This window comes from Glandiceps talaboti, chromosome 2 (genome assembly GCF_964340395.1).
Source record: "Glandiceps talaboti chromosome 2, keGlaTala1.1, whole genome shotgun sequence".
Classification (NCBI taxonomy): domain Eukaryota; kingdom Metazoa; phylum Hemichordata; class Enteropneusta; family Spengelidae; genus Glandiceps; species Glandiceps talaboti.
Window position 1 is genome coordinate 1220293 of NC_135550.1, and position 19738 is coordinate 1240030.

The 19738-nt window shown below is 38.5% G+C and overlaps 1 protein-coding gene across 3 annotated transcripts in view; it reads left to right on the forward strand.

Annotated features, from left to right (window-relative positions):
• The window catches only part of LOC144453776 (actin-histidine N-methyltransferase-like), a 123553-nt gene that overhangs the window by 67723 nt on the left and 36092 nt on the right, over positions 1–19738 (forward strand). For all 3 annotated transcript variants that reach the window (XM_078145125.1, XM_078145126.1, XM_078145128.1), the window contains exons 10-11: positions 3817–3931; positions 10032–10273. In XM_078145125.1, coding sequence (XP_078001251.1) covers positions 3817–3931; positions 10032–10273 — 357 coding nt within the window. The remainder of the gene's footprint in view (positions 1–3816; positions 3932–10031; positions 10274–19738) is intronic.

Genomic DNA, 19738 nt, shown 5'->3' on the forward strand with positions numbered 1-19738 from the left:
ACGAAGCAGTTTCATTGTCTTTCAAAAAACTACCCGTCCTGTGCATACTGAAGACTTACTGTACATGTGGCATGGTGTATCGTCTACGACTATATTTGTCTTGTATTAGTTGTAAAATAGAATTTGAACATGCTGTAATGAACTATGACTAGGCATGTCTTATTTTTGTTTTATTTATTTATTTTTTGTTTTTATGTTTTGACTGTACTGTGTTGTGTTCTATATGAACCTGTGACTGCCATGATACAGTAATTTTCCAGGTAGACACAACAATGGCAACACTGAATTGCAACATCAGTACAGCGCTGCAGCGCTGCATCTTTTTATGTTGATTCCAACAATGATACATGCTATGTATCAAAATAAAAGCAATCAACTCTCTGTAGTCTGTTTGAAAGCAAGACAAACAATCGGACTACGCATTATTGTTCAAAAAAAATATTATCATGAATCTGACTTGCCTTCTTTATATCAGTTCAAACACAGTTTTCGATTTCACTTTTATCATGAGCCACACCCGGGGTAACTCCTAAATTGGTCAGGGAACCCAGTTACATTTACATGCTTACTGGCCTTCAAAAATTTTGTTGCATCGGTAAAGGTTATTATTGTGATGGCCAAGTATAGTGTGTATATTTTTTAGAGTGTTGTGTTTTTTGGTTCATTATGCACGATCGAAATAGAAACAGGAGAAATGCACATTAAATCATAAGTGCTAATTCGTATTGGGGTAGGAAACAAGGTTAATGCAGGGTACTAACCACAGTCTAATGTACTCCTACTAATGCACATGTTGACGTCGACCTACTATGGAGCTTAATCCACGCCAAAAGTCAATCTCATCAAGTGATAAGTCAGGTACATCAAGTGACAAGTCAGGAACGTCAAGTGATAAGTCAGGTCCGTCAAATGACAAGTCAGGAACGTCAAGTGATAAGACGATGATGCCAACTAATGAGTCAAATTGTACGAACGTTATATCATTTTTGGCAATCGATAATTCAATCTGGACAGTTGACAATTCATAGAGTGCAGCTAAATCAAAGCATACGTTGAAGCCTGCACAAAGCACCCCAGCTTGCTTGGAAGTGAATACATGTCAACTGACGACTACTTTGACAGAACGCATTTGGAAATTGGAAATACCAATGTATACTAGGTATGCTCTTGACGGAAGCCAGTCATAACGGCCCGTGACCATAACGGCCCGTGGTCAAAACGGCCCGTTTTGGGAAATCACGTAGTCAAAACGGCCCGTAGTCAAAACGGCCCATAGTCAACACGACCTGTGGTCATAAAGTCCCGTTTTGGAACAAAACAAGGCCGTTATGGTCACGGGCCGTTATGGTCACGGGCCGTTATGACTGGCATTCAAGAGGAATGATACATGCCTTGAAGGATATATAAAAACAAAAACCAGTGGAATAAATACATGGATTTAAATTTAAAGTTTGCTAAATATTCTGAAATTACAAAATAAATCCGCCCAATCAAAAGAATAAAAAAGGTTAACAATAGAAAAGGATCTGGAAATAAAGTATAACTATAAACATCAATGTCATGTTAATATATTCATTACTAAAACAGATTTATTGTGACAAATCTGTAATGTGGGCATGAGTGTTGCAAGTAATAAATAATTTTACTTTTTAAGTTTTACCATTTTTACCATTTTTTCCTTGTGAGATGTATTAAGGGGTGAAATGTCTGTGTGTGTGTGTGTCACCAATTTCTAAAAAAATGGCTGCATCAATTCGAATGAAATTTGGTAGACATGTTCCCCGTAGGGTAATGGCAAGAACTGATTAGCTTTTGGTTAACATCCCATGAATATTATTGAGCAGTTTGCGTAATTAATTGTTTTCGGTAATTAGGCTATATCTCAAGAGTACAAGCTTCAAATTCAATATAATTTGGTACATACATTTGCGATACCTAAGTGCATCTGTCCTGAAATTATTAGTGATGTAGCTTTCAATTTTAATAAGATATTGGCATTTTTTGTTAATTAGACACGGTGGCCACTCTAAAGAAAGTCAGGAAACATTGCCTAAAGTGGTGTGACGACGTGAATTTTTTAAAAATTGTTCATGATTACTTCTGCAGTTGTCTTCCCTGAATTAGCAATTAATGTAGGGAGAGTTATTTTTGTTTTCCCTTGGATCTGCAGTCTGCATTGGCTCGACAAACATGAGAAAAAAGAAGATTGAGGCAGGGTATTTAGTGATGCAAACTCACCAGAAAACAATTTTTTTTCTTGGCCTTAAAAACGCCTACCGTGAGATCTATGCTACAACTTTCTGTAAAAGCTTCTCATTATTACATGCGTGGTTGGCATCTGCAGGCAATGATGCTGGAGATTTTGCCTACATAAATTAATACCATCTCTTCACTATTTCAAAGTTTGAAAATCTTATTTTCACTTTTTGCGATACTCGCTCATATTTCTGTTTCTGAAAGCATGCATGAGGACATCATTTTAAACCAGGTCAGCTTCAACTTCTAGGTGAAATCACCAGCTTTCTACCAAAAATTCTTGCTGGAGAATTCGCCAAGATAAATCCATACCATCTCAAAATTAAAATCTTCTCTCTTTTTTAAAATATATATCTTTCGATACTAAGGGCGAGTTTGCAGCCAGAACGTGTGCATTTATTCATACTAACACATTATCACAACAATCACAACAATGCAAATGAGATAAGTAAATGTTGTTACTGTGTTGCAATGTTGGGCAGTGTACTCAGCACTACTCAGTGGTTTAATTGGGTCAATTTTCCCCCATTTTTCCAACATTGATTGGCTTTGTTCTAAACCATTCAAAGTATTTGGGTTGCTTGTATAAAAGGTACATATATCGAAATATATATCAATAAGTTTCTGTCGAGATCTGAGTTTTATATTTTGAGAAACCAAACGAACCTGAGAGCCATGGAAATTCACCTTATTGTGGTGTGTGTTGCGAAATTCTTGAACCGAGTGTTACATAAAGGGTATTGCCAACGTAAAAGTATGTAAACTTTCTGCGTACTAGCTATGTTACGACGTTTGAATTGTGTTTATTATTTGCAGTGGAAACTAGTGTATGTATCGTGGGTATGTAGGAGATCACGAAGGCGGAGTTAAGTCGAGTCAAGCTTTCCTGTACTGAGAATAGGTAGCGAACATTTGAACAACTTTTTGGACAACTAACTTTTACTGGGACTTCATAGATCACAGAGATAGAGCTAAAATTCATTATGTTCAAATGATACCAATAATTAATCCATACATTTGTTGTGTATGCATGGGTAAATGTATGTATGTTTGTATGTGTATCTCTGTAAATTTGAATAATGTCATTTCAAAAGCTATTACACCTGTTCCACTACGTACATAAATTGATATCACAAAGTCATTTCAGATTTCTGTAGTTTGGCACACCTTTTTGTCAATTCAGGGGTATGTCATGTACTAATAGCCTACTATAACAAAGATTGTTGCATTCCAGCAATTATTATGCGAAGAAACAAAAAACTCAATATTACCCTTACGGAAGGCATTCAGTTTAAATCTGGTTTTGCATAAAATGACTGGACTATCAAGAGAGTGCCAGGAATTCATCTTATGACATCATCATGACCAAACAAAGTCATATTGACATTGAACAAACACATAGATTATGACTATATGACTATTATGCATCTAGGTGACAAACACATAGGTTAGATTTAGACACTCTCTTTCCCTGTTACACAAAGAAGACCAGACATTTAATATGCAATTTATTCATGTGTGCCATTTCTGTTCAATTTTTTTTCATGTTCTTATTTCCAGATGGGCTGTTTCAACGGTGATGACAAGACAAAATCAGATTCCATCAGTAGATAGTTTACAAATGAGCACAGCACTGGTACCACTGTGGGATATGTGTAACCATATGAATGGAGCCGTATGTATTCACAAATTACTAGCTACGTTTTATCTAAATCTCCGCGCCCGATCCGGCGAAACACTACTATAATCGCATACTGATATCGAAGGCCTGAACGACTGTTGTTCTTTGCCGCGCCCTCACACGATAACAGTAAGGATATTTTTATTGTAGACTATTTGACATTTAGGTCATAGTTCACAAAGCTTGTCAATCAATATGAACATGGCGTCGCCGGAGTCACCAAGCGAGTCAACATATCGAGAGGCATTGGAGAAACTTGGATACTCACACTTGAAAGACTTTCAGAGAAGAATTTTCGATGCCTTTGTCTCTGGGAAAGATGTTTTCGTTAGTGTGCCGACAGGAAGTGGCAAGTCCATAGCCTATGTGAAGCCCGATTGCTCCGATTGTTCTCGATACAGCTAGCAACGTCTGCAACACCATTGTCCTAGTATAGTAGTATCCCTGTTGATAGTGCTTATATAATCCTGTATATAAACGGCGAAGGCCCTTTGTGGTCATTTTTGCTAAACAATAGGCAAGTGGTAACAACCTAGCGACAGCTCCTGCTAAACTGCAGTTTTGCATGTGTTCCGACCATTGACATCTACCGTACTGTGACCAAGTCATTATGAATATATGACGTATGTAATTACCGCATTTGTTTTCAATAAGAATGGAAATCTTAGGTACATTTCTCGAAATTACTTTTGGTCAGACGTCAGAAAAGCTACACCGACTTTGCCGTTGATAACGTTACGCAGCTGTCAATAAACATGTAGTACACACAAACGAACTAATCCTAATGATGCTTACATTTATCTCAAAAATAAACATGATAGCTGAAAATCATGATAGTGCACCATATACATGTACACGATTACAAAAAGTAAATTTGTCATTGACGTCAATTCTAGCCGTCTTCTTTGCTTGAAACCAAGTTATGAGCACATCGAGTACAGATATTCTCTGTGTCTTGCACAACGACCAATCCCAATCAGAATGGGCGAAAAACGCCTCGACCGCCTCTCCCTGATCTTCGGTGACGATAATTGATAACTTATCCTGACTGCAAGTTCAGACTGACTGTTCTAAACTTTGACTGCACAGTTTATAACATGTTACAACGTTGTACCATCATTTCACATCCATTTCTATACACAACCATCCATGCACCCTCGATGTACGCGATCCATTACTATGAAGTGTTGACAATGATAGATAGAACTTCTATCAGTGTCACATCTGTAGCCTCTGTTCGTACGATCGTGGTGTTGGCTATTAAAAAATTTTAATGATATTTTCCATGGCCAATAAAGTAGGAAGTGTGCCATATGTCGAAAGAAGAACAGTTGCCCTACGATTATCCATTTATGAGCTTTGTTCTAATTTTCAACACAGTATTTGTAAAATACAAACCACCTGGAAGTATATAAACTACGAGTTTATATTGTCTCGATTTTGTATCATACAGTAATTGTTTGTATCAAATTTCTTTTGAAAATGGTTTCAATTCTGAATACAACAACAAGATTTGCATTGTTTGAATATGTAACAATAAAATGTTCACAGTGTAGCAAAAACTTCAACTAAGTAAAGGAGCCTGAAGTTCGGTATGGTATTGGGTATTTTTACTGGTGATCGCCTGTATTGATCTTTCTTCAACTGTAAAATTTAACAAATCAGATGATCATGAAATGCTAAATTGTTGTCTGATGTACTTCAATTTATTAGGGTCACCCTATTCTTTTTTTCTGTTTTTCATTATCCGGCCAACCCAAAGTTTCAACCCCCAACATCAACAACAAAAATCACATAAAAAGAAAACATCAAGGAGGAAAAGACACAACAAACTGTCATATCATATAGCATCGTGATAAAGATTACGTAAATTGACTCCTCAATCAGAATCTGAAATAACGGGGTGCAATAGCTTTAGGTATATAGACTCCATACTCTGAGGAGGCACTATAGTTGAAGACGTGTCGGATCGGAGCACGATCTCCGTGCCATGGTAAATATGGAGGCACCTTTTATGAGGTTTAAACATTTCTGTTTTTGTTTCAGGTAGAACGTCTACCATTTGCACATTTGAATATTATCTATGCCTCACTATCCCACATTTTATACATGAATTTTATTACTATATAATATGCTAGCTGCAGTGGAGGGAAGGTAAAAAAGGGTGTCCAAAACATCTGTTGCTTGAGTGGCGTGTCGGTCGGAGTTGGTACAATTGACTTCCATAGCACTCTCTTGCTACCGCTGTAACAGCTGCTAAACAAGACAATAGTATAACATTGCAATGATTCGATAGAACGTCATTTTCCTCTTCGGACGGTAATCTTAGTTACGGAGTTCGGAATATAACCCATTTGCGTTACATTTTCATGGTCTTGTTGTGAGAGCATGGAAGTATAATGCACTTATACTTCCATGTTGAGAGTCAAAACCATTCCATTGAAAATGTCACTAAAAATAGATGTTGCATGCCGTCCACAGTGCCCCTTTCAGGCCACTGACACTAATCTAGTTGCCTCCACAACCGGTAACCTAGCTATGGCCACGAACACTCCCGATCTTGTGCAGTGGAAAATTGAAAATAACGATACTGCTTCACCTTGTTTTTGGTATATTTTGACAGTAAAACTTGAAATTGATATGTATATGTTAGGCATTTGATTTACTGATAGTAGATAAGGCGATGTTTGTGGGGTGGAGTAGCCACTAATGTGAGAACCTGGGATTAAAAGCCGGGCCTTTATGAAAGAACAAGTCGGCCACATGAATCGTATTCTGAGAGCCCATCATACGTTCATATGTCACCGGTAGTTTTTACATGTAATAATAGCAAGGATAGGAGGTAACTTACTACATCGGCAAAATCATGAAACTTGAAATAAGCGAGTGTCAAACAAGTGAAGGCGTCATAATTATTTATTTACACACTAAATAAGCAATAAAATTTATAATACACAAAAATTACAGTCCATGAGTCGGAACCATTTAAGCTCCTTTGACTCACAGCTAGCTAGTACTTCTATTACTCGTACTAGTAGACTGTACGCGGCACCATAGACTAGTGAGCATGACAATGTATCGGGCATCGAGGTTGTCAACGACATCATTTACGAATGTTAAAAAAACAAGCGGTTTCAAGTTTTAACAAAGGAAGATAGGAAAGGAAAAAGTACTTGATTAGGACCATCAAAATGCATTTACGAGGTCAAATTTGCGCTGCAGTTTACATATTGTTACGTGTGTTGAATGTTGAGTGACCTTACATTGAACTGTATGCAAATCATACGATAGAGTAACGCCCCATTAAATTACGTCACATCATGAATAAGTAATAGAAAGGGAGATGGCAAGAGCGAGAACAGTCTCTCGGTCCTTCCTATGTGATTATAGTAGTATTGCGCTGGATCGGAGCACGGCGTTGACTTAAGTTTCGATAAAACGTAGAAAAAAAAGGCACAAGCAACTGTCGACAGTCTACCATACATGTAAATGAGTGTAATATGTATGCAACTTTATAGTTTAAATAGGCACTGCGTGGAATAAACCCAGGGGTGAACAAATCATTTTGTGAACTGGTGGTCCCCGGACCAGTGCCTTAAAAAATCCAGTGGTCCTGCTGAAAGAATTAGTGGTCCCTGGTCCCGCTAATGTGAAACATTAAATCTTGCCTATGAATCTATATATTCAGACGTACACCACTTTCAGTTGAACAATACCCAATTTATAATAATAAATATAAAGTTGACATGCTTGGTTTCAGTCAATTGACAATTCTATTATATTTGTAACGGTTATTTTTGAGGCATCGACGAAACGAAAAATTTGAATGGCGACTTCACTTGGATTTCACGAAGGATCAGAAATTTGACAGAAATATGTGACAAGAACATTGGAAAACAGTTTTAGTCATAATTGCAGTATGACGACAAAAGTTGTACTTCGTTTTGTCAAACTTGTCTGGAAAACCCAGACATTGCAAGCAAATCATCACAACTGTACAAAGAAACTGACCACTTCAAAGTTGATCCTATAAAATCTCACGAAAAAAAACTATGAACACATACATTGCCTGACTAGAGGGAGTCTGTGTGACGGTGTGGAGATAAAACAATCAAATTCGCCAGTTATCGAGGCTTTGCCAAATATCATATCACAGTGCTAAAAAAGATACTTCGTTGACTATCTGTAACCCTGAATCATATAAATCCATAGCTCAAAAGATTGACCATTGTCCGTATTGTCCATTTAAAACTTTACAGCCATTAGCGTTTCAGATGGGTCTAAATTCTTTACGAGATGGGTAACCACACAGCAGAGCCACACAGCAAATCTACTTGGGAAATAGTCAACGTTTATTTGAGAGGTAGTGTGTGGACAATAACGTCCTATGTTTACAGATAGTAACAGATAAGATATCATGGGAAATGCCTTGGCACATACCATTTCTCTCTAGGGTTGGTCTTAGCACATTATTTTTAGTTACACCTAAATTACATGCAAGGAGAAAATGAAACAGGTGGTGTATATTTTTGATCATGTAATGTTTTATCTATTACAAAGTAAATGATAATAAGCAGCATAAATGCTCAGATTTGGAGTGCATTTGTGTTATGTGACTGATACTTGGTGAGATGTTTCTAGAAGTGTTATTCTGCAGATTTTCTTCAAAATATTTTGACACAATTGGTCCTAGCAACCATGACGACATCCTTAGCAACAACCAAATGGCAGTATATTTTGGTCAAATAACATCATCTGTAGGCAAGTGAGCAAACATTCAAAAAATGTATGCAAATGTCCCTAGCAACCTTGACCACGCCCATAGCAACAGCCAAACTGTCATGTATATCACAAAGATGACAATAGGGATTACTAGACAATTGAATAAACATTCAAAAAATGGATGTAAATTTGCCTAGCAACAAGACCACGCCCATAGCAACAGGCAAATAATCATGTATATTGCAAAGATAACAGGAATAGAAAGACAAATAAATAAACATTCAAAAAATGTATGCAAATGTGCCTAGCAACAAGACCACGCCCATAGCAATAGCCAAATGATCACATATATTGCAAAGCTAATATTAGGAATTCGTACACAAGTGAACAAAAACTTCAAAATTGTATGCAAATATATCTAACAACATGACCACACCCATTACAACAGCCAAATGATCATGTATATCGCAAAGATAACAATATGGTTGGATAGGCAACTGGATAGTCTCAGCAAATGAACACCTATTGTTAGCATGGACTAGCATATGGATTAAACATTTTTTAAAACTGTACAGTTGTGCTACAATGCTATTGGCGGTATTTTTAAATGGAGTATTGGGAGATATAAGACCCCCAAGTTGGGCAAGTTTTTGATCTCTCGCTAAGTGGTTTGGGAACTGGGACATTTATTACCTAAATGTATTAGAATATGGGTACGTATATATTCAAATGGAAATTAGTTTCTCAAGGAAACTGCAGTTATTTCTATGTCGAGCGATGAAGTCTTCATTTGGTTTGCTGAGATGGATGTCATAGTTATGGACTTACAAAGAGGGATAAAGGATTTATAAGTAGATGGGGAGGGGAGATGGACTGACGAAAGAAGTGTAGGGGATTTAAGTAGATGGGGCGGGGGATGAACTGATGAAAGAGGGGTAAAGCATTTAAGTAGGGGGGGGGGGGTTATCAGTGCCATAATAACATTTATAGGCTATGATACTTGGGTGAAATTGTTGTTGAGAGATGGCTATCCCAATGTCTGTCTAACTTTAGATGATAAAGTTCAGATTGGACAGCAGAGGATGGTTTTTTCCACCCAATTTAATATACGCTGGAGTTTAGATAGCAACATAGAGAAAATTCTCATAATTCATGACACTTCAAAATATAATTCATAAAGTGTCAGTGATAATAATAATGATAAATGTTGGGTCCTTATATAGCGCTTTCCCACGCCATGCTCAAAGCGCTTTACAATTATTACCCTGGCTTGGATCAGATAACCATTCTAACAATCAGTTTTTTATGTACCTTGATAATTTGTAATTTATACTATAGCTGTAGCTGACAGTTTCATGTTTCTATTGTACAGATCACCACAGGTTTTGACCTAGCCAGCAATTCTCTACACTGTGTTGCATTGAAAGACTTCAATATTGGTCAAGAACTCTGTATTTTCTATGGTGCAAGAAGCAATGGAGAAATGCTGATACATGATGGATTTATCTTCCTGGACAACGAAAACGACAAAACCTCTGTCAAATTAGGAGTCAGCAAGAATGATGCCTTGTTTGCTGTGAAGACAGAAATATTAGCAAGACTGGGATTATCACCGTAAGCTGAATTAAAACATTGTTTTTTCAAAGTTTTCGACCATTTTCAAGTATACTAAAAAGGTTGCAGTCTGTCTGTCATCATAATAAACTGAAAACTTTGAGGATATTATAAAAACAAAGGTCAAAGAATCAGGATTCCTTACTATTTATATTTAGTCCATGAATGCCATCAAATTGATATGAAACTAGACAGAAGGTATCACAATTATTTGATATAAATTTGATTGGGAAATCAATAGCCCATGAAAAAACATCAATGCATTTGCTTGCTCGTGATAAGCAGGATGAGACATTTTCCATGCAAAAATAATAATGTAATTAACGTCAGTAACTGTTTTGACGATGTCCAATGTCCAACCAGGACTCCACCGCCCAGGGGGGGGGGGGGGGGGACGACGATACCTGCCACGTGATATGGTTTGACCCCTAGAACAATAGAGCGTGACCCCGCTGCACTACAACTTAGTACAAGCGAGTATTTCCCATTTTTCAATGAATTTTGAGTGTATATGTAAATAATTTCTCAAGAAAAATTCCACATTTGTTGTAAAGCTATAAAGCATCATCCCAAACTGCTTAAATAATATCAAAAACGTCCAGTTGTGAAATTATTTATGTTCGAATGCAGGAGACAGGTCAAACTACTTAGTCAGAGCTTTCGACGAACGCTATTTTCCGATGGTTTTTTCACAGAAGAACACCATGTATTCAATGAAAAAAATCAACATTTATACATTTTGATTCATGATAATTTACGTTATATCTTGCCACCACTAAGTGCTCCATGAATAATGACTATACGGCAGCGTCAAAGAGTAGTCAAAACTGTCTTAATTTCAAGATGGCGACGCACGCCTCGTCATATTCCTATAAGGGGTGGACCATTTGATATCCGGGGGGGGGGGGGGCTTGGAAGATTTCGGGGAAAAAAAAGATGCCAAGTGGATTTGCTTGAAAAAAAAATCCGGATATGAGTGGGTGATGGAAAAAAAAAAGATGGACCACTGCTGCTAGAAAAAAAAAATATCTTGATTGGGAAATGATGCACAGGTTTGAGTATACTGTTCAACCTGCTCGTACCTCTCCAACCAGGACACTTGTCAAATTATGACGAACAGTTTCAAACACATGTCAGGGACCAGTCAGTTTCGTTAGCCTGTGGTACATATATATATTTGTTCTTGTCTCTGTTTCTTTCATAAATGGTTTAAATATTACTTCATGTAAGGGTTCAAACATAACTATACATACAATTATACATATAATACATGTATTACCTAGCTACCACACTAGTTACATGTAATTTTTTGGCTGTTTCACAATCAGTGCTTCACTTATCTTGCACTTTGGGGCAAAAGTGAACTTGACTGTTTTGTAACGGTAATCTTCATACTATTACTATTGGATAGTTTATAAAAGAACTTAATTATTGTCTGCAAGTGTCTGTGAATGGCCTAAACATTGCCTTTAGAAGTAAAAATCCTCCAGGGCTTCTCAGGGGAGACCCCCTAGAACCCCCCCCCCCCCATTCACACACACTCACACAAGAGGTACACATATCCCAGTCTTAAAGCTCTTCCTCTACAGCTTACAGTCAGATGCTATGAAACTTTATTCATGGGGTCAGTGACTTTTTGTTGGCCCAATGGAAAATAATTAACACTGACACCCCCCATCCCCCCAAGCTGGAGAAACTGACCGGTCTATCTAAATGTCTGAGCTCACCAATCAAGTTTCCGATTTGTATTTTCAGTGTGTCATCATACCATGGCATAAAAACTGTCAATGATGTTTATTTAATTGAAAATCAAACATGTGTGAAATATGTAGTTTTCTAAATAATATCTGTGTGTGATAGAACAGCATCTTTTTACTCTCTGTATCACCCTGTGTGAAAACCAAACAGAAAATTGTGGCAACAAATGTAGGTGTTCAACGTTGACGTAAAAAAAAAATCTGGATATCTCAAAGAAGCAAAGAAAAAAAAAGTTGCCAGCATAGGCGAAGGAGAAAAAAAATAATTCTCAGGCAAGCAGGTGGGGAAAAAAATAATGACTCTCCACCAATCTTCCAAGCCCCCCCCCCAGGATATCGAATGGTCTACCCCTAATGTAACGTTGTACTAGTAATAGTACCATACACTTTCGAACAAACCACTTTGCCAGAAATGCTGTTATAAATACAAAAAAAACACCGTAAATCTCACATTTTTATTTTATTTTATATAATACATTTTTACGTGTCATTGTCGTATAACTAGGGCCACCCTGGATACATTATGCAGCGATCACATATAATAACTGACGGGAGTACTCCTCACTCTCTCTGCAAGAAATGCGTCGAAGGCAGAACCAGTTTCATTTCACTGGGAACAGCACGTATCTGAAACAATACACATGTAAAAATGTTAAACAACTACATAGTTTACTTGTCGACACGAATGAAACTTCATTTTTCAGTAAGTACGGCAAGACAGACAACGCAGAAAGAACGTAAACTTATGGGCGTTAGACCGGGTGCGGTACGTTATGCCAGGCGTAGTGCACTGATCACCTGACCTCGAGCTTGCACACTAGCGTACTAGACGTAGACATCGCTTGCTGGACGTTGAATGTCACAACTATCACAGTCATTAATTATCAATGGACATGTAGGTATCCAACAAATGCTGCCTTGAAGTTGATTCTAGAAAATGGAATATCCATGTGCTTTTTTCATTTTGGTAAAAACGCGACCGCGACCTACCGGGCCGTACTACAAATACAATGAACTGCAGGCCGGCATGTACACGTACGGTATGGTATACACGGTCACGTCGCTGAATACTTTTCGATCTGATTTGGTACCAGTACACATAATAAATTACGATGGCAAAAATAAAGGAAAGACGAATTTAAAACGTATGAAACGTGAAAATGTACGTACCTTGTCAATCTGTTGTCAACAGCGAATTTGTATCCGGTAGTACACAGTGCTAGGGGTAGGCAGGAAGTGCACTCGACAGTGTATCAATACTGAATGAGCTTCATTGCGCTGACGCGATAGCGTGTCACGTGACAGGCATCGTCCCCCCCCCCTGCCACCGCCAGTCCATTTACACTAAATGACTTGGGGATGCAACAAAATAATCATGTTTATATGAATGCTGTAGGAGGGAGCACATGAATGTGTGCTGATTGAGGGACTTTGACCAGACCGTGGTTAGGCATGACAGTCACAAACCATTAGCGGTCCAAGTGCAACAAACCCGCGGGCTTGCCTGGCGAAAACGGGTGTCATAAAAGTTGTTTGCATCTCTAAAGCTGTTTGTAGCGTTACTTATAATAGCCTAATAAATTGATAACAACTGATATAAGACGGAGATAAGGTCTGCCTCAATTGCAGTCCATGCAGACGGCCGAATTAAGCAATAACCCCCGCCGAAGGCGGGTATACACGAGATTTTGGTACAATTCGCGACATATAGCACGAGCCGAATGGTGAGTGCTATATGGAGTGAATTGTACCAAATTTGAGTGTATACACGCCTTCGGCGGGAGTTATTGCTATTATATTATATCAAAATGTGTGTCTATTTCTTCTAAATGTGATTCTGTGGTTATTTATATGCCCGAAAAGGCAAATTCGCACGTACAGAAAAAGATCGTCGGTAATAGATCGTCGGGAACGAGCATATCATAATTAGTGGATACGTTCATGAAGCCCCCACACACACTGCATGAACACAACCATACACTGCATTGCATTGCATTGATAAATTACTTTATTTACATCATATAATGCATAACGAAAACGCATTGAAAACTAGCAACAAAGAAAACGGGGCAAGAGGCCAAAGAAAGTAACAATTTTGTTTGGATATTTACATAAGACCAATACAATCTTGTACACTGCTAAAAATAGATGTCTCGGCGTTGAATCGGAGAAAGCGCGAGACAGTAAATCAGAGACGTGACGTTACACAGTCTACTTTAATTTAATGGGTAACAAATTGAACATTGTCCGAACCTGAAAATGTACAGTTTCGAAATAATCCTGACGCACCTTGACTGATGGTTAAAAGTTAAATCGGTGTTGCTTGATTCAACGCGTAACAAGAGTAGGACGCTGAGACGGCTCGTTGCATGGGGAGAACTTGTACCTTATCAGTGATGTTGAAGCCACTGATCGATCGTTGCTTTCGATCGCAAGGTCATCAGTGGAATTATTTGGACTACTGTAACCCAAACTATTGTACAGGATACCTGACACACCTTTACTCTGGGGAAGTGTTAACTTATTGGTATAAGAACGAACACATTCAGCTTGTATGTACTATTCATATGCTAGTTTAGGGGCCCATTTTACCACTGCCAGCCGTGGTAAAATGGGATTTTACCACAGTTATTATCCAATCAGAATGGCGCATAGTAGCATGATATAATATAATAGAGGTTTTACAGCTGTTTACTTGTGTTATGTAAGAGCCCATCATCACATGTGTAAATATTGGTACTCTTTGATAACAAGTCCACTTGCTTGGCTAACGGCTTGTCCCAGTAATGGTTAGAAACCACAGTCTGGTCATCCAGATTACCTGAATGGAGAACTATTACAATGGTTTCCATACATCCATATGTCCCCCAGTCTGTTCGACTGTAATACACCAGTTCTCCATGCAAAAAAGTGTTTGTTTTTTTTTGTTTTTTTTTTGTTTTTGTTTTGTTTTTTTTGTTTTTTTGTTTTTATTAATACAGAAACAAACGAAAAAGAACTACAGCACATACGAGAAAGGAAAACACAACACACAACCAAACAAACAATGCTGTCCCTAGCTACAAAAAAAATAATTTAGACCAAGTCATGGTAACTAAAGAATCTGTTAAAGCAAACTTGAAAGAAATACCTTAGTTGAGATTATCTAACAATGACCATTTCTGATGAAAATTATCTAGCCTGTTATTTCTAATAGCAACTTGTTTTTCAATCTTATACAACTGTTTGAGATGTTCGATAAAAATATGGAATGAAGGTAATACTGCAGATCTTCTGGCCTGGAAAACAAACTGCTTGGCTTGAATCAAAATGTAATTAAGAATAACTGGATAGTTCGTAGACCCGTACAGAATTACATCAGAGTCGATATTAATTTGTACATTTGTTAACGTGTTCCACCATGCCTTAAAGTGTACCCAAAAACCGGCTAATACTATCTCACATTCACAAAATAGGTGAAGGATAGTTTCACTGTAATTTGAGCAAAAAGAACAGGTTTCACTACTTGTAATACCCCATTTCTTGAGCCAATAATTAACAGCAAGATAATTCTGCAAAACTTTGTGTTGAAAGATCTTGGATTTGGTATCCATTGATACAATGTGTGGTCGAAGATAAATATCCATCCACTCTGAGTCAGTATTCTCTCTGGTATTTATGGTCAATTGAGAGAGCCGAGGTTTCTTGAAGGTAATGTGTTTAGAGCTAAGTACAAACTGATAGATATTTTTTGAAGAGGAGCTCAAGAGTTGGGAATGAGAAATGTTTTTTCCACTAACAGCTTGCATTTTGCCCGCTTTTATCAAATTTACAAGCGCCGCCCAAACACAAAAGTACCTGCAAGAAACACCTCGATTTACCCACACCTCGAAAGGAATAGTTCTATTTGTAGCTTCGAAAAGATCACCTGGGTACCAGATGCCCGCTTGCATCATATTTCTATTGAACACTTCCTTACCACCAATTTGAAAATATTTGTTATTCCAAAGGAAATCAGTATGCAGGGACTGCTCCAAATCATTTCGTACCAATAACCAAGATCTTAACAAATCTTTATAGAAATTCGGAAGTAATAACTTGTTTACGTCAAAATTGCAATACAAGAGCAAATGAAAACCTCCATACCTTCTGGCAAATGAATCTGCAAAGAACTTCCAAATTGACTGGGAGGGATTAAGGTATCTTTTGATCCACATAACCCGGGAAGTCATCACAATGGACTCGAAGTCCGGTACTTTCAGACCTCCATTTTTAAAGTCAGAAACCATTGTTACCCTGTTAACCTTTTCCCGCTTCCCTGCCCATATGAATCTGAAAATTAATCTTTCAATTTGCTTCAAGTACTCACGAGAAATTGGTAAAAGAGATACCACATAAGAAAATTTAGAAATTATAAATGTTTTACAGAGTTGAATTCGGCCGAGGAGGGTTAAACCCCTAGTTCTCCAGATATTGAAACAACCCCGGGCCTCATCGATTTTATCCTGAAAATTAAGTTTGTTCGAATTCATGTCATCATATGAAATATAAATTCCCAAAAGTTTTAGCGGTCTATCAGGCCATGAAAGATCTAGGGGTTTCAAATCAATGTGTCTGTTAGACCCAATCCACATTGCCTCTGTCTTTTGTTTATTAATAACAAGGCCCGACATCTTACCAAAATGGTCAAGCAGAAAAAGGAATTCCTTTGCAGAACTAATGTCAGAAAGTAAGGCTGAGGTGTCGTCAGCATACTGGGCTAACTTGGTTTCTCTCTTATCAATGGAGATACCCTTAATGTTTTCACTTTGTCTTACAGCAATAGCCATTAATTCAATTGCAATAACAAATAAATACGGAGATAGGGGGTCACCCTGACGTGAACCTCTAGCGACTGGAAAATATCCTGAGGTCACTCCATTGTTAACGATACAACTTGAAATACCTTTATGGAATGTAGAGGTCCATCTGATGAAGGAATCCCCAAAATTAAATTCCTTTAGAGCGAGTTCAAGAAAGGGCCACTCAATAGAATCAAAAGCTTTCTTAAAATCAACACATAATAAAACACCTGGAATATCGTAATCTTTTGTGTACTGTAAAATGTCAAGAACTGTGCGAATTGTTTCACCAATATACCGGCCCTTGACATAACCCGTTTGATTCTCACTGATAATACTCGGTAATACTTCCATGATTCTGTTTGCAAGAGCCTTGGAACCTATCTTATAATCTACATTTAAAAGGGAGATTGGTCGCCAGTTACCGAGCTCCAACCTATCCTTTCCTTTATCAATTAAAGTTATTACTGCTTGTTTCTGAGAGTTACTTAATTCACTTAATGCAAAAAAGTGTTATTCTGCAGATTTCTTCCAAATATTTTGACTCGAGTGGTCCTAGCAACCATGACCATGTCCTTAGCAACAGCCAAATGGCAGTATATATTGGTCAAATAACAACATCCGTTAGGCAAGAAGGCAAGTGAGTAAACATTCAAAACATTTATGCAAATACCCCTAGCAACCATGACCACACCATGCCCATAGCAACAGCCAAATGGTGGTGTATTTCACAAAGATAACATGGATTCTTAGACAAGTGTACAAACATTCAATAAGTATGTAAATGTGCCTAGCAACAAGACCACACCCATGGCAACAGCCAAATGATCACATATTGCAAAGATAACAACAGAGATTAATAGACAAATGAAAAAAACATTTTAAAAATATATGCAAATATGTCTAGCAACATAACCACTCCCATAGCAACAGCGAAATGATTATGTATATTGCACAGGTAATAACCAGGTTAGATTAGGCAACTGGATAGTTATTCAGCAAATAAACACCTATATCTAGCATGGATCAGCATGTGGATAAACACTTTTAAAAACTGTACAGGTGTGCTACAGTGCTATTTTTTCATCAACACCTAAACAAAAGTTCCTGCTAATTAGTGCGCAATATTTAGAGTTCAATTGACAGTTACTGAGAAACATGTATGTGGCTGCATGCCAACTCAGCAGAAACTCATTTCTGTACAGACCACCCACCTTTAAGCTTACTTTTGGGTGTCCCTCTGCTTCCCCTTGTTTATTGCCAAATATAAATTAATGCCCACAGCACCCTATGGCCTTTCCTCCTAGTGGTCACATGACCCTGACAAGCCAATCCAGTATTCCTTGGCAAATCGATGAATTTCGTAGAATAGCTTAAGGACTCTGTGAGATTTATCCTCTTGTGCCAAAATTGACACGAGTTATCTCCTAATAAGCGGTGGACACTTCGCTGAATACCTCAGGATTTCAGCTAAGTCGTTCCTTTTTATTCTTGTGTGTTGCATCTACGGTTTCGCTGGCGCCTCATTTTGTATCGGGCGCCATTGTTGTATTTGTTATTTTTTTTTAGCATTTGAACTTCCTTCACGATGTCATGTCAGTCTCCCATAAGTAAGTGTGGCCACCCCGACAAATCGGTTCTACTTCCTACTCAGGACATGATTTTTATCAGGATGCATTTTATGACCAAACAGGGAATAGTCTGTCCACCGCAAGAGCGAGTACACAAGATTGTAGTACTGATGAGGCTTGTAGCGAAACAAACCCATATACAAGCCAAACTATTTCTGTCCCTGTTGGGTTTGATGAATTCCATCATCGACATTTCACCATGGGCACGCCTCAGAATGCGTCCAATTCAGCGCTACCTGTTGGCTCACTGGCACCCCAGTATCCAATCAGCAGAGTCTATGGTTCCAATCCTACCACCCCTTTTTCCACACCTACAGTGGTGGTTGGGAAAAGAGGCAATGTTGGAAGGAAAACCATTGTCGAGTTGGAAAACAGATCTTTCCCTTTTTATCAATGTGTCCAATATGGGATGGGGAGCCCATCTGGACCACCACTGGACTTCAGGTACTGGGATCTACCATCCGGCCTCCATCATATCAACTGGTTAGAATTGCAGGCAGTTGTTCTAGCTCTTCGCCAGTTCGAACACCTGGTGTCACACCACTGTGTGCTAGTCAATACCAACAACATAACAGTGGTGGCTTACATCAACAAAATGGGGGGGTGACCCTATGTTATCTCACCTGGGACCTGATGTTCTGGTGCAAGGACAGGAAGGTAACACTAAGGGCGTGGCACCTTCCGGGGAAGCGCAACAGGATCGCAGACACACTCTCATGCTGCATCCAAGTTCGCCCCACGGAATGGGAGATTCCACAGAATGTTGCTAATCAAATCTTCATCAGGTGGAACAAGCCAGTAGTCGACTCGTCACAACATTTCTCAATTGCAAACTGCCTCTCTTTGTATCTCCAGTACCAGATCTCAGACCAATGGCAGTGGACTCCCTGTCATTCAATTGGGAGGAGTTGGAGGCCTACGCCTTCCCATATCTACCCCTGCTACCACTAGTCCTCAGAAAAATTCAAGAGGAAAAGTGTGTACTATCTCTAGCTGCTCCACCGTGGCCGAACCGCTCGTGGTTCCCAGTGTTACTGTCTCTCCTAATAGATCTCCCATGCAAACTGCCACAGAGGGACGATCTGTCACAGGGACAGAGCATCCTTCACCCGCATCCAGAAACGTTCCATCTACCCGCATTCAGATTGTCAAACGATCTTGCAAAGGGCTTTTCTCGCAAGACTACCACGGTCATTGCAAGACCCCAGTGAGCGAGTACCCTTGCCACTTACGGGGAAAAGTGAAAGAGATTCTCTA